We start from the raw sequence: 15,539 nt of genomic DNA, 5'->3' as shown, positions 1-15,539 counted from the left end.
CCCCGGCAGTATTTAGCATAGCAGAGCAGGCTGAGCGCGCTTGCAGTTCTCGGTAGGGCCGCGCGGGGTCGCTGTGCATTCGGTAGGAGGCGCCGCACGGACAGCAGATTCAGCGGCTCTCTCTCTCTTTCTCTTTCACTCACACGGACTGAGGGGCACCGGGCACTGCCTGAGAGACTGCACCGGAACTTACCGAGCCCCAGCCGTACACAGGACGCCTCGCACCACGCTCCCCTGCGACAGTCATCCTTCGCTGGGACATGCTACTCGAATAGGCCGGTGATCCCCGGGCCTCCCCTCCCCGGAGCCCGGACACAGCGCCCCGGAGACATAGCCCGGGCCCCGGGGAGAGGCCCCGCAGGCGGACATGTCTGGGAAAATCGAGAAAGCAGGTAAGAGGGAAGGGGTCCAGGGGCAGGGCAGGGGATGCCGGATTGCTGTGGGTAGAGGTTTGCCGGGCCCCGCCCGCTGCCCCGGGCTACCTCCTGCGACACGGGCCGCTCCCTATATCGCCTTGGGGGACACATTCCGCAGGGAGAGCGGGGCGGCTGCAGGCCCAGGAACATGGGGTAACATGGAGGGCAAATACAGCATGGTTTGGGTGACACAGGGTAAAAGGGAGCAGAGGCTGAAAGGGGTGGGTACAGGGTGACAGAGATTGACGGGTGGATATAGGGGTGAAGGAGGGCAGATGCTGATAGGGGTACGGAAGGACAGACGCTGACGGGGGAGGATATAGTGGTACGGGAGGGCAGATACTGACAGGGGTGGATATAGGGGTACAGGCAGGCAGACTGACAGGGGTGGATATAGGGGTACAGGCGGGCAGACATTGACGGGAGGATATAGGGGTGAAGGAGGGCAGACACTGACGGGTGGAAATAGGGGTGAAGGAGGGCAGACACTGATGGGAGGATATAGGGGTACAGGAGGGCAGATACTGACAGGGGTGGATATAGGGGTGAAGGAGGGCAGACACTGACGGGAGGATATAGGGGTACGGGAGGGCAGATACTGATGGGTGGATATAGGGGTACAGGTGGGCAGACACTGACAGGGGAGGATATAGGGGTGAAGGAGGGCAGACACTGACGGGAGGATATAGGGGTACGGGAGGGCAGATACTGACGGGTGGATATAGGGGTACAGGTGGGCAGACACTGACAGGGGAGGATATAGGGGTGAAGGAGGGCAGACACTGACGGGAGGATATAGGGGTGAAGGAGGGCAGACACTGACAGGGGAGGATATAGGGGTGAAGGAGGGCAGACACTGACGGGTGGATATAGGGGTACGGGAGGGCAGGCACTGACGGGTGGATATAGGGGTACTGGAGGGCAGGCACTGACGGGTGGATATAGGGGTACGGGAGGGCAGGCACTGATAGGGGTGGATATAGGGGTGAAGGAGGGCAGACACTGACAGGGGTGGATATAGGGGTGAAGGAGGGCGGACACTGACGGGTGGATATAGGGGTACATCCGGTAAGATACTGACAGGGGTGGATATAGGGGTACAGGACATATTAAGGGTGTAGAGAAGCAGACATTGATGAGCGTTGAGCCCTGGGGTCTTAAGGGTAATAATTGATAGGACGTGGGCATTAGCATGTAGGTAACTAGTGGGTGTCATTATGGGATCATTTAGAGGCAGAGGAATAAAACTTTCACAGAGGTGATATGGATTGTGACAGGACGGTGACCTTGGTAATGTTGAGAGTCTGAGAAAGAGAGTGTGTCCCGGATGTTATAGAGGAGAAGAGATAGGGTGATACTGAGGTCAAAATAAAGTAAAGAGGTGAGATTTATTGGCTGCTGACCGGGAGTATGTAGAGGAAGGGAAGACTTGTGGGCAGGGAAGCCTTTAAGGATCAAGGTGAGGTGAGATTTGCAGGCTGTGGGCCCAGGGGATCTGAGACGAACACGCTTTATGGGATACTGACCCAGAGGATCTTCAGTCTGTGTTTCAGCTCCCTGACTTCACCATACATTATGAAGGCCCATTCCCAGCGCACGTCTGATGCGGGGAGAGCTTGGCTGGCCGTGGTACAATGCATTGAGCCTCCTTACACGTTGAACTACGCCGACTCTTACTGGAGATCGTTGGCCCTTCATAATGAGTAGAGAAGTGAGGCTGAGAAATCCACAACTCTCCCTTTTGGTGGGCCGGGCCCATTATTTGAAAACGCTTGGGCATAAATATGGAGGAATTGCAAGAGGTGGACACGGTTGTGTGATTGACTATGTATTTTTTGCTCATCGAACACTTTGGTTATAATAGGAAGCGTCATTCTTGTATTGAGACTGCTACATACACTTAACATATTATATAATGGCTACAGTGTGAAACATTAATATTCCAGGATACCAGAAATCCCTGGAGCCAAACAAACATTGTTACGCGTCCAACCGAAACCTGTTGGAAGACGTTGGAAACGCTTATTCCGATATCCACACTGGGGTATTACCCGGCGCATTCTGTGTTCTGTTTAGTAAATTAGGAAGCCTTTGAATTAATTTGTAATAAAATATAAAGGAAGCTGCTCTGTCCAGGTGGCAGATGTTTGGCGGTGTTGCGTCCAAGCCGTGGTCGTCACCGGACGGCCGGGTCTGCGGCTGGAGTCACGTTGATCGGCAGCATCTGCGGTGTTCTGCAGAGATGGGTGATAATTAGAAAGCAGGTTCTCATTGATTTAACGGATGAAGATGCGCTGAGTTCGATTGGCCGATCGTTGCTCCTTCGGGGGGTGTCTGCAGCACAAGTTCTGTGTCCTGTTTTTGATTTAAGCCACGGCTGACAGCATGCGAGTTCTAGTTTAAAAACTGCTAGGGGGTCACATCTGTGTCTGCTGTCTATACTGGGAATGTCTGAATTAAGGTATACTTATGTCACGGCATTCGTCCCCATTCCTCCCTCTATACCCCAGAGGTGTCACGGCATTTGCCCCCATTCCTCTCGCTATACCTCAGAGGTGGCATGGCATCCGCCCCCCATTCCTCTCGGTATACCCCTGAGGTGTCACGGCATTCGCCCCCCATTTCTCTCGGTATACTCCCGCGGTGTCACGGCATTCGCCCCCCATTTCTCTCGGTATACTCCCGCGGTGTCACGGCAGTCGTCCCCATTTCTCTCGGTATACCCCTGAGGTGTCACGGCATTCGCCCCCCATTTCTCTCGGTATACTCCCGCGGTGTCACGGCAGTCGTCCCCATTCCTCTCGGTATACCCCTGAGGTGTCACGGCATTCGCCCCCCATTTCTCTCGGTATACTCCCGCGGTGTCACGGCATTCGCCCCCCATTTCTCTCGGTATACTCCTGCGGTGTCACGGCGTTCGCCCCCCATTTCTCTCGGTATACTCCCGCGGTGTCACGGCATTCGCCCCCCATTTCTCTCGGTATACTCCTGCGGTGTCACGGCATTCGCCCCCCATTTCTCTCGGTATACTCCTGCGGTGTCACGGCATTCGCCCCCCATTTCTCTCGGTATACTCCTGCGGTGTCACGGCATTCGCCCCCCATTTCTCTCGGTATACTCCCAAGCTGTTTCTCCGGGTTGCATTTTGTTTTCTCCTGTGTTTTCCCGTAGCTTGATTTAGGGATTACGGTCAATGTCCGGGTCCCCGGCAAACAATCTCTTTTCTAACGATGTGGATGAAGAAGGAAGTAGTTTTGGGGTCTCCATCCTATGCCACTTGTTGCCATGTGTTGCCCAGGCCACGCTTTATGCCGCTCTGTGTATTTTTCTTTGAGGGTGAGGTATTTTGACCTCGTCATCTTCTACGGGTTGTAACAACACCAGATTTCTTTTTTATTATAATGTGCATTTTTATCAGTCCAGCCTCGGGGGCTTCTGTGTGGGAAACTTTCACAATATTCCCGTACTACTGATACAAAAATCTGATATTTCAATCACTATTCACTACCGATGAACAAGAACCCCGAGGGCAAGACATGGTGCGGACCTCTGTGTTCTTCCTTTGGATTAAAACGTTATGTGATATATATGGATTTAATGTACATTTTGACAGAATCCCAATTCTTTTACTCTTTACCGTTATCGCTTTGTTTTGGTAGGTTGATTAAAGTGATCGGTAGGTGATCCTCCCGGATTGGCTCTTGGCAGGTCAAAGTTCACGAGAGTTTCCCCGCAGCCTGGGGTTATTTTATAGCTTGTGAATGACGGCATCTCACGGCCATCGGGACTGGACGAAATCTGATCTCTATGACAACTGGGGGCGAAGGTGCTGAAGAGCCGCACTAATTTAATGGGCCGGCATAGGAGAATGTGGGGGGGGGGGGCGGGTTTACAGTCTGGCCCCTAATGCTAAAACTATTTTAGAAGTCTATGGTTAAATATCATACATGGGTCTTAGCGCAGTCATCCTGGCTCCCAGTTTCTGTTATTTATAGCCCTGTGTGGTTGTGTTTCTGTTTTGGGCAGCCATATGTTCCTCCCAACTGTCCTGCTTTGCTCGGGACAGTCCTGATTTTGCCTCTTGTCTCCCACTGTCCTGCCGTGCTATACCTATTACACATGCACAGTATGGCCGCCTGTTTGAGTGACAGTCTATCACCGCCACGCCACCCCAGTGTCGTAGTAGAAGTCAGGAGGTATACGTTGCTTAGTTATACTCTCGTGCTGACTTATGATCCCTTGAGAAGAGGTGAAAGACTGTGACGGGGTCCCCACGATGAGTAAATGCCGCATGAAAAGAACATTAGCGCTGCATCTGTGTCAACGTTTTTCTACTAAAGGGACGTTTATGTCAATTGGTGGCAATCTTAAGCAATTTTCAGGATGAAAGCTGCGGGCGGTGGTTACATTCCCTTCCCATTAAATGTCATAAGAACGCTTTTCTCACACGAAGAACCTCTGATGTGATTTAAAATTGTGTTTAGCAAACGTTAGTAAGCAGCGTTATTTGTATAAAGGAGTACTAACGCTCACGCCACATCTGGCACACCGGAGTAATTGTAACGTCGCACCTCCGAAAAGCCTCTAGAGGCTTATTTCAGACAAAAGGCCGGGTAGCCATGGTGGCTTCTACTTTTTTTTTTTTTTTTTTTTATTCAATGTCTTATTCTTCTCAATGAATAAATCGTTTCTTGGACCCCAAAAGGAGACTCCCAAAGCCAGCGTGCCTTTTATCCAACTACAGAGGCCTTTTTTACCATATTCCTTTCCTCTCTTGGAGAACGTCTTCCATCTATAGAGCTTGGAGGACTTCCCGATGAAAGTGTCCACATTGTTGCAGACGGCCGTGTCTTTCTGTCTTGTATCGGTGGCCGCAGAGGAAATGTCAAGCGAGAGATTAGAACGAGGATGTTTTCTTCTTCCTCTGTAAAACAATGCTGCCGCCGCCGGGCGCAGGGGATGTGTCCTGACTGTACGATGCTTCCACTTCTGTGCGGCCGGCTCGTGGAATCGGCTTCGTCACGTGAATCGAATGCTAGAAACCGAATATTCTTTACAGGAGCTACTGACCCTTTTCGGTGATATTGACTGAACCTGTACTAACGCCCTCCTACCTGCGGGCTCTCGCCCTGCTGGTGACGCTGTGTGTGTAATATGTTTATTTTTATAGAAATATATAAACTTTACAAGGTTTTATAATTTGTGAAAGCATGTCTTTAATGGGAGGGAGGTGTGGACAGTGGCAACCAAAGTCTTCCGGACATATTGATTTGGTCCATTTGTGGGGAGAACTAGTAAAACGTGTGGTCAACGAGGTCCTGAGTGTTTCTATCTTAGGGGTGTAAATATACGTCGTATCGTCCCATACAGGTATAGAAATGTTTAAGTATTTGTGTAAGGTTTAGAAACTCTTCCTGATGTTATGTGGTCTCCTTTAAGCTAAAGTTCCTTATTGATGTTATACTTTAAGCCTGTCTTTCTAGTTGAAAGCTGGTCGCTTTTATGTTACTAGTTGTTTTTATGAGTAATTGTGAAGGATATGCCCCCCGGGGGTAAGTCTCACTGTGGCCGCATGTACTCGGTGCAGGATCCAGCCTGTGACTCAGTGCCCTTAGGCGTAGCAAATCTTTCATTCGGTATTATACTGACAACAGGTGCTGCAAACTCTCCTTCCAGTGGGAAATAGAGATCCAGAAAACCGAAGGGGGGGGGGCTTTTTACCAGCCGGATGCCGTCCTTTGTGCTGTTTTGTAGGAGCCGCGTTTAAATTATCTAGGGACGGCAACCAGCTGCGGCTCTCTCCAGACAGAAGCCTCTTAACCTGATCCGCTGCGGTGTGAGCCTTCGCAGACGCTGCCGGTCATTACTTGGGTGACATGTTTAAACCGGTAGAACGCTTGTCACCCTTATAAGTATAACACGCAGTGCATGCCACCCGGTATTCACATTGTATTCCCTGTCTGTTCGTCGCCCCCTCCCCCCGTTATTTTCCCTGTAGGAGATACGTTTGGCATCTATATAACCTCTTTAACCCCTTCAGGACCGGCGTTGGCAAACTGCGTCTTCCCTTGAAGACCGCAGTTTTTTTTGAAAATATTTAAATTACGTGCTCGTGATTCGCTGTAAAGCGATCACATGCATGGAATTGAGGGGGAGTGACTGCTACGGATCGCTGGGGACACCCTCGCGGTCCCAACGTCCATAGCGATGCTGGATCGCACATCATCGATGACGTACCTGGTACGTCCCGGTCTGCCGGTGACCTTTGACCTGGAAGTACCAGGTACGTCCAGGTCTTGAAGGGGTTAAGAAGTGTTACCTAAAACAAAGAGACCTTTAAAAGTTTAACGAGGAAGAGAAACCGTGCTAAACGTTGTCAGAACCGGTGCCGCTGTTTTGGGGAGCATATGGCAAAGTGTCGATCCACGTTTAATGGAATGGAGGAAGAGCCGCGCAGGGAGATGTATTAAAATATTACAAGCCTAATATGTAACACTTTGTAAACGAAAACCTTTGGTTATAATCATTGCCGTGCCGGCTTTTCTGATCGGGGAAGGAAGCAGCGAGGGGGAAGTGTCTCCTTATCTGTGTCTGTCTCAGGAGTCCCAAAGCAGTTTGTTTTACAATAAACACGTCTTTTGAAGTCTAGAAGACACATGTGGAGTAAGATAAGCTCTGCCTTGTGCCTTGGAGTCCATAGAGCAGAATTGGAGAGGTGGCCATGCTGCTAGAGTTTATATTAAGTAATGTCGCGCGTGCCAAATCCAGCGACAGAAGCTTCAACGAAGTCCTTTTGTGTCTCCTCCATAACCAGCTTCCCCACGTCCGCTATTGTCATTCAGTTGTGCGCTTCTGACGCGCGTGTCCACACACTGGAGTGCTCCGTATTCGCCGCGCGATGGGAGTTTGGGATCTGGATTTCCGCTTCATATTAATTTCCAGCTTGGAGATGGTTTTGCTCCAAAATTCTCTGCGGTCTGGGCTGGCGAGTCGGAACAGGTTGAGACGCGCGGCCGGTTGGGGCTTTTGGCAGCGAGAGGGTTTGTTTACCCGCCAGTGAAATCTTCACATCTGGTTTTGGTTTGTTTTTGAAAGCTCGGAAGACTCCGCCGAGAGATGGCGTTTCGCTAAAACCCCAAGGTTTAAGTGCCCCAATGCTCGACTGATTTGCCGGTAGATGTTTGGCCGGGCTGATCGCCAGTACGTGAGCCGAGCCCGCGGGTATTACTAATCTGGGAGTTATGCTTCAATCTTCCGAGTTCACGGGGGTTATGAAAATGTGCTGATTTCACCTCGTAGATGTTCCAAAACCCTGCCCTGCAATTTGTGTGCCTAAACTTTGTAATTACCGCTCGCTGGCTGCGAATCCCTAATGCGTTCGGTGTAATTATTAGATGTTGACTCCCCACGGCTAAGCGCATCCAGGTTTATAAATCTGTCGCCGAGCTAAAAGGGGCCACGCGGCGTAGGTTGTTGGAAATCGCTTTCACGTGCCGAGGGTTCATGACATCTATTTAGGTCGAGCCAAGATCATTCCTGGGGCTTGAACTCCCAATAATCTGAGCCAACAATGGTGAATCCTGGCACGGTTCGTCCCTGGTATTCCAAGTCTGCGCCATGGATGGTGCCAAGAGTTTGGTGAAGGTTTGGGCGTTCCTGGTTAATTAAGTGAAAGCATTGATTTTAATTTTAGATGGGATTTATATCATTTTTTCCCATGGATCTCAACAAGAGGTTAAAGCCTTCGTGGGCTATAGATCTAAACTAAGTATTGTAACAAATGATATCAGTGTTTGTAGGGATGGAGGAAGACGTTAGGAGTTTTCCGCATCCCGCTGCAGTCCTAGACCTTTGACGACTAGAGGGTCGTGTTGGATCTGATCCATTCCGTAGCGAAGCCGACCTAATGGCCAGGAGCTTGTCGGATGAGACTCTGGCACTCTTTAAAATAGACAGGGCTACGTGTGGGAAATAGCACTGTTGGTTTTGGAGAGCCCAACCAGAACCCCTGCTGGACGACGTGCGCCTCCACAATTCCAGGCCGATACACAGCGGAATAATTTAATTTGCTCTATCTGGCAGACGCCGAGCGCTGGGTCTAGTTGAATATTTCCTAAGCGGAAGCCGTATCCCGTATGCAGCGATGGTTTTGGGATAGGAGGGCAGTTTGTTCTCGTCGGAGAAGCTGCTTTAGCGCCCAGCGATGTGCGACGGGAGGAAAGGGAACTGATGGATTGGGTTTGTCCTGTATGGTAGCCATGTGGTCATACTGTATGTGTTGGGTTAGTAAATAAACCCCGTTACACTTCAATGAGTTTTATCCATTTATTTGGATCTTGTGTTTGTCGTAGGGGGTTAAGTAAGAATCTGCTCCTTTTACTGAGCGAGTGATAAAGTCGCACGCCTGTTTCCCGTCTCACGGCTCTTTTATCTGTCACCTCTGACACGTCGGCCCTCGCTTCCTGCTGCGTTTCCTCAGCGAACCCGAACAGTTACCTCATCGGGTAACGGAACAAAAGGGGCCGCGGGTCGCGTTTGGGAGGGGGCATTTTCTTTTGTTTCAACGTTAATACTCAACTAAAAATAAATGCGTTTATATGAGGGCGGCCATGCGCATTCGTTGCCTGCCCGTGTTTTTGGGGTGACTGGTTCACCGATGTGCTTTTTTTGCCATTAGGCAGGGAAGGCAGCGGTTTGGATAGCCTGACTGTCACTGTCCTTGATCTGACCTCTGCTGTCTGCTCTTGTATGTCCTCCGAGGCTACAGGCGTTTCATGGCTTTCTGCGTCTGTTCCTCAGCAAACCAGCTTTGTTTCATATCGAGTGTAAGAGGCAAGAAGGCTAGGAGAGTATTTACACAGAAGTTTTTTTGGTTTTATTACCCATCATCCTCTGCGTGTCTGTCATCCCCCCCTCAACTGACTCTCTCTCCCTACTCTCGAACCCCCTGCGGAACACAGCCCTTCTTTCTCGCCTCTTTCGTGTTTTACCCCACCATCGCCTTTTTTATTTTCTTTTCTTCCTATATAATTTATTTTTTGCTCCACTCCCCCATTGTGCTTGCCGTTCACTAGCATTTTTTTTTTCCTGCCCCCCCCTCCACCATGTTCCATATTCTCTTATCGATGACTGTACTAGACGTGTTTTCCAGGCCACTGATGATGGGAATTATAGTCCCACAGTAGTAAGAGTGTTGTGTATGGGTCTGTGTGTATGGATACTCTCTCCTGTGCCTTTCTTCCTTTCTCTTTCTAAAAATGTAACCCCATCCAAGGCCACCGCCAGGCATGGTGCGAGTTAATGGCAGCCTGCTCCACTCCATCGGATTAATTAGTGATGCTTAATGACCAGACAGCATAAATTAAACTTTCAGTGGAAAGCCATAGGCACAAAGCCCTGTCAGGTCCTGCTTACGCATGGCTGGTTAGTTACAAGAATCACATGTCATTAGGCTGGTGGGGGAGTGATAATTATGAGGATGAGCTTAGCGTGAAGTTCAGCAGGATTAATCGTCCCCCTCGCTGGATTTAACCCTGAAATTAAAGTTCCAGATGTCCCGTGGCACCTGGATGGGTTTTGAACAGGGAATGTTTAAAGACTTAAATGAAAATGTCACAACGCATCTAAAAATAGCTAAAGTTCTCTCTTTTTTTTTTTTTTTTATACTTCCCTCCCAGTATAAGAAATCTCAGTTTAACTTGATAAATCCATAGTTTGTAATGCAGCTTTTTGTGACTTGGATTACATATTATAATAGAGAAAGACCGTTGGTGATTGAGACTGGTTAGCCGGCAATCACTGATCTATATATTGATGAGGTCAGGAATTGATGAGGCGTCCAAAGAATGCACACTGGGGGCAGCCATCTTGTTCTAGAAGTTTGGAGCTTGGGGTTAAGGCCCTCAACCTATGGCCTACGGTGGCCTCTCGGGGACAGAATACCTTCTGAAATATTGGTGGGAATTTTACAAGCTGCTCATTGGTTGAAACTACCTATAGCTTGTGAATTCAGCTCACCATATGAAAGCTGAGATTGGTGGCAGTCTATGGCAAATCTAGCATCATCTAATCATTCAATTTTCCTTTCCTGAAGTCCTCCCCCTTCTCACACACCCTGCCTTCCCATGGCTGGCTGAACCAATCAAAAACTGTCCACAGCCTACCAGTTGGGGCCGAGATAACTTAATGGGGGTGGTCTGAAAACAGGGAGTTAAGATGTCCGCTCCCATGATCCCAGGGTTTTTAACACTTATATATATTTTTGTTTTTATTGTGTAAACAGTTACATGGGTTTATTGTAGATAAAGTCAACAGCAATTGGTTTTTGCGCCCCTCCAAATATGCCCCATCATACAGCCCACCAGTGGCAAGGATGAGAAGCCATGTTTAGAGCCCCCTTGTATGGGTGGTGTTGACGACGTTTCCAGCATTAGGGCATTGAGAAGACGGTTTTGTTCTGAAGAACAGGAGGACGAAACGAGGTCCTGGAATGCGAACTAAAAGCGAGAGCCCTGGCCTTCTTTGCGCATTCCTGTCCCGCAGCCCAGATTCCCTCCTGCCTAGGAAATAATGCAGCTGGAGCATTACATCAGCCCAGATGTTTCCATAGCAACAGGCAAATAGCGCCCCGAACACGCTGAGGTAATTCCAGCGATGCAAACCAATGGAGACGGAGCCTTGGAAGCCTGACGTCTTCCTCAATGTATTGGTAAGCAGGGAGGATTAGCGCTTGCGGTGGTGACGGGGACTTTAGAGGGAACATCTGGTGCTCTCCTCCTCCCCGTCACCATTTCATGCCTGAAGGCTAAGCACGTGTTGCTGTATTAAAATATCATGGTTAACTTATCTTCCGAGGCTAGATTTTTTTTTTTAAATGTAATATTTTATACATTATTATATGATGATGATCATCATGTAGGCTCTTTTCTCCCGTTGTCCCCGTGTTGGCGATCAGGAATCGGACTGCTCGCACACGTATAGGTACTCGCGCGTACGCAGATCCTCCCAGGACCCAGATAAATAATTACTGGTTGATTCGCCGGTGGATGAGTTTTGCAGATAGGTCTCTTATTTCGCTTTCCCGGCCACGTGGATCTCCTTCTCTGAAGACGTTTAATTCACCTCCTGTTTGCAGTTGGGATCCCGCTCATGGCTTGGGAGCACTCTCACCCGGTCTGTGCCGGATTAAATTGCATAAATTCCATGTTTGCTGTGAAATTGAGAGACACGCGGCATCCGTGCACACGATACACGTACTGACAGACGGCACTCTCGCAGCACTCTGCAGTCGTCTTTAAAGGGGGTGACATTGAACGGTCTAAGTGACTTCTTACATACCCCCTCTCCTTCATTAGCTCTTTACTTGAAGGGAAGTATAACATTTAGTCATTTGCCATAACCCCCAAAATAAAGTTCTCATGATGTATGAAGGAAGCTTGCTGTGAGCACCTACTGCTTTTCCTCCAGATAAGATCTGATCATCAGATAAGACCAGCTTTGCAACGCGGAGACATACATGATAATCGATCGCTGATTGCAGGTTATCACAAGCTGTCTGGTGGAGTCTCTGCGGGATAAACACCCGACGGGTGGCAGGAGATGCAGCGGTCTCTTCGCTGTCTCTTCTGCTCCTATAACCGCCATACCTTCCTGTCCTCGGGGTCATCATCATTATTCCTATGCCTTGAGTCATCTCTCTCGTGTTAAGTTGCTGAGTGCGGTTGATTGGTTCAGGCAGCCTTAATAAGGGCAGATGGGGAAGGAGGAAATAGAACTTCAGGACAGGAAGTTGATTAAATAACAAAAGCTTTGCCGTAAGTGGCCACCGTTTTGCGTTTTATCCAAATATCTCCAAAACTACACAGACACGATCAACTTAGATCCATAAGGTAACTTTATCTGTATTGTTGTATTTGATTTTGTTTACCAGGTTGTTTACTTACCAAAGGAGCTTCTCGAATTAGAATTCAGATGCATGATAGCATTGGGGGGGGGGATACAAATAGCTTATTTAACAGCTGCCCCCGTCTCTCCGATACTGGACGAGTCGTGCGCCTCTTATTTACGGACGCCGTCGGCGTGTCCCCTCCGAAGATATGCCGTTTTTTTGCTGATGATGTTGATGGGTAGAGACAGTTGTTCGGCCGCAGAGGATCAGATGGTGTCCAGCTGACTAAGCTGCGCGTCTCTGCTGCTAGAGCCATGTAACGTGATACATTATATATCTGGGGCAACTATTCGGACAACAATCTTACCTCCATGTGCATGCAACGTTGCTTGAATCGGCGGCGCTCATGCATACTTGTACTTACTCTTCATGCTGAATAATTCCCGAGACATCCTATAAAAACCTCTTTCTCTTCCCACTTCTTGAGATGACGTCATATTTAAATCCCTCTTCCACTCGGCAATTTGTGAAGGTATTGGAGAGGCAGGTTGAGAACGTTATAACACGTGACCGCGTCCTTTTACCTTCTCGACGTATGAATCTGACGTCTCTCTGCGGAGGTCTCTTTCATAACCATAACGGCTCTCGCGTCCTTTCGCGGACTGAAACAGCCCGATCCGTAGCCGCAGGCAGCGCACGCTTCTCCTGGACGGCTACATAATGTCACTTTTATGTAATTCTCGTCTGCCGGGAAACTCGCAGACAGAACGTCTTCTGTTGGAGCTACAGGACCAGGTGCGCGTCAGCATACGCTTTTAACCTCTTCAGTACCAGTGACGCAAGTCGCCCTGTTAATGCGCAAAGTCGCCACGTTTAGCAAGAACGAAAAATGTTTTCTCCTTTTTTTTTTTTATGAATCATTTCCTTAAAAGCCGAACCGAAACAGTTATGGAGAATAAAAACATATACTCTTTTTTTCGATTAGATACAGAAAAGACTTGTTAGGGACCTGGGGCTGGAAATCCATTTCTCGATTAACACTGGGAGATTCTGGTACCTCTTAGAGAGACTTGAGTATTTAGCACACTATTTATTTTATTATTATTATTATTTATAAAATAAAGGTGGGATTTGGTTCATCAAGATATTCATAAATCTCATCCAGTTTGTGTCCATTTTCTGTATTGCATTTTTTTATTATTGTGTCTGTATTAATTGGAATGGTTTAGTGAATAAGTTCGACAAGCAGACATGGGGGTGATTGTGCATGAATCCCTTGTTATGAAAGAGACATTGTCCGAGAGCCTGAGACATCATACTATTTCTTTCTGTCTTATTGTTTTGTAGACAGCCAAAGATCCCATCTTTCCTCGTTCACCATGAAGCTGAAGGACAAGTTCCATTCCCCCAAAATCAAGCGAACGCCTTCGAAGAAGGGGAAGCCCGCGGACCTGACGGCCAAGCCGGAAGAGAAGCCCGTCAACAAAGTAAGCTTCTGTCTTAACGTATTTAACCTTCGTCAGGGGAGACGCCGAGTAACCAAATCGGAAGAAAAGCCAATCTGTAACATTACAAGATGATGTTTAAGAACGGGTTTTGCTTCTCAGATACTACTCTATACTTTTGTGTCACCAAAACCATCTGGTGGGATCTTCTCAGGCAGAACTTATTTAGCCGCGTACAACATAATTTGATCTCCGGCAATCGCGTCCCTCCCTACAGCTGTAGCGTGACCCCATTCCAACACCGTGAGGAATCCAGCATCCCCCACCCCGCGGCCGAGTCCTGCGTCTCCCAGCTGCCGGTCCAACCGGCGGCCACGTCTTTCACAATCACATCGCTATCTGCGGTTTAGCTGTTTAATATCACTTGGTGCTTAATATCCATTCAACATCGTCTACGTGCAACATTTTTCAATTTAAACCCGATATTGGGAAAATTGGGACAGTTGTAAAGTTTTAAAATATATGTATGTTTTTCATATATATAATATAATATATATATATATTCTGTAATAATCAAACCCCTAGGAAATACCTATGTGCTGTTTGACCCTCGAAGGGACGGCCCCGTTCTCAAATATCTAGGTTTTGGTCGTGTGGGCACCGTGTTTGTTTTAATTTCTGGGTTTGTCATTGAGGAAAATTAAATGTTGGGTCATCTATCCCCATTAAAAACAAGTTACAATTACAAGATCCGTTTCACTATAGAGAAGGTCTCGTCTCTCCTTCCTTCTCCGTGTTTAGACCTTGAGCAGGCTAGAGGAGCAGGAGAAAGAAGTGGTGAACGCTCTGCGCTACTTCAAGACAATCGTGGACAAGATGTCTGTTGACAAGCTGGTTCTGCTCATGCTCCCCGGTTCAGCTAGCAAGGTCCTGGAAGCCATTCTGCCTCTAGTGCAGGCAGATACCCATTCTCAGCAAAGGTTTGTGCTTCACCAGTTACGCCATGCGCCGTAGGTGGCTCACGTTATACGTGTTCATGGGGAACAAGATGAAGGGGTTGCGTATGTTCGTGCTTCAGGCTAAAATCTGTGCAATAGTTTTTGGTGTAATAGTCATTTATACAAGCAAATCACAGATGGTTCCATTTAATTTTATTTTTTGACGTTGTCAATGTGACCAGACTTGCGGTTCTACCAATGAATCCCCCCCCCCCCCCAAAAAAAAAGTCGATATAGGAAAAGCATTTAAATCAGTGACTCTTTGCTTGATGATTTAGGATTCTGGCATCATACAAATCAAAAACAAAAAGCCTTTTATATTATTTTGTGTGTGTATATCTTATATATATATATATATATATAACAGTTTTACTATTAAGAGAACGTATTTATGTTCACAGATGGCTTTTAATTTTAATGCTGAGAATTTCAGATCCAATTTTTAAGAACTTGTGTCGTTGGGGATGGATACGTTGTCTCTGGGACCAGTAACTTGGATCCAGGAGTCATTGGAAAGGCTTCTCATCTGCTTTCTTCTTTTCTCATCCTCGCAGCACCGCCATCTCGTCCTGCTACAGCCGCGTGTACCAGTCTCTCGCCAATCTAATACGCTGGTCTGACCAAGTAATGCTGGAAGGTGTGAACTGCGAGGACAAGGAAGTGGTGACGACCGTGAAAGACGTCATAAAGGCCGTTCTGGATGGAGTTAAGGTTCGGATTGAGCCTCGCCACCTTCTCACGCGTCTTTTATTTGGCACATTTTTACGGTGCTTTTAAGTCTCGCTGGGATCGA

General features: G+C 48.0%; 1 protein-coding gene across 1 annotated transcript in view; it reads left to right on the top strand.

The window, feature by feature from the left end:
• Positions 1 to 340: 340 nt before the first annotated feature.
• Positions 341 to 15,539, top strand: part of LOC149281784 (rap guanine nucleotide exchange factor 1-like) — a 30,357-nt gene continuing 15,158 nt past the window's right edge. Inside the window, exons 1-4 of the mRNA XM_089498947.1 lie at positions 341 to 392; positions 13,651 to 13,790; positions 14,550 to 14,728; positions 15,301 to 15,457. Of these exons, the coding sequence (XP_089355073.1) occupies positions 368 to 392; positions 13,651 to 13,790; positions 14,550 to 14,728; positions 15,301 to 15,457 (501 nt within the window). The 5' untranslated portion in view covers positions 341 to 367. The remainder of the gene's footprint in view (positions 393 to 13,650; positions 13,791 to 14,549; positions 14,729 to 15,300; positions 15,458 to 15,539) is intronic.

The sequence above is a fragment of the Sceloporus occidentalis genome, unplaced genomic scaffold (genome assembly GCF_023333645.1).
Source record: "Sceloporus occidentalis isolate IW3139 unplaced genomic scaffold, rSceOcc1.0.p SCAF_127, whole genome shotgun sequence".
Classification (NCBI taxonomy): Eukaryota; Metazoa; Chordata; class Lepidosauria; order Squamata; family Phrynosomatidae; genus Sceloporus; species Sceloporus occidentalis.
This window is presented reverse-complemented; position numbering and strand designations above follow the sequence as displayed.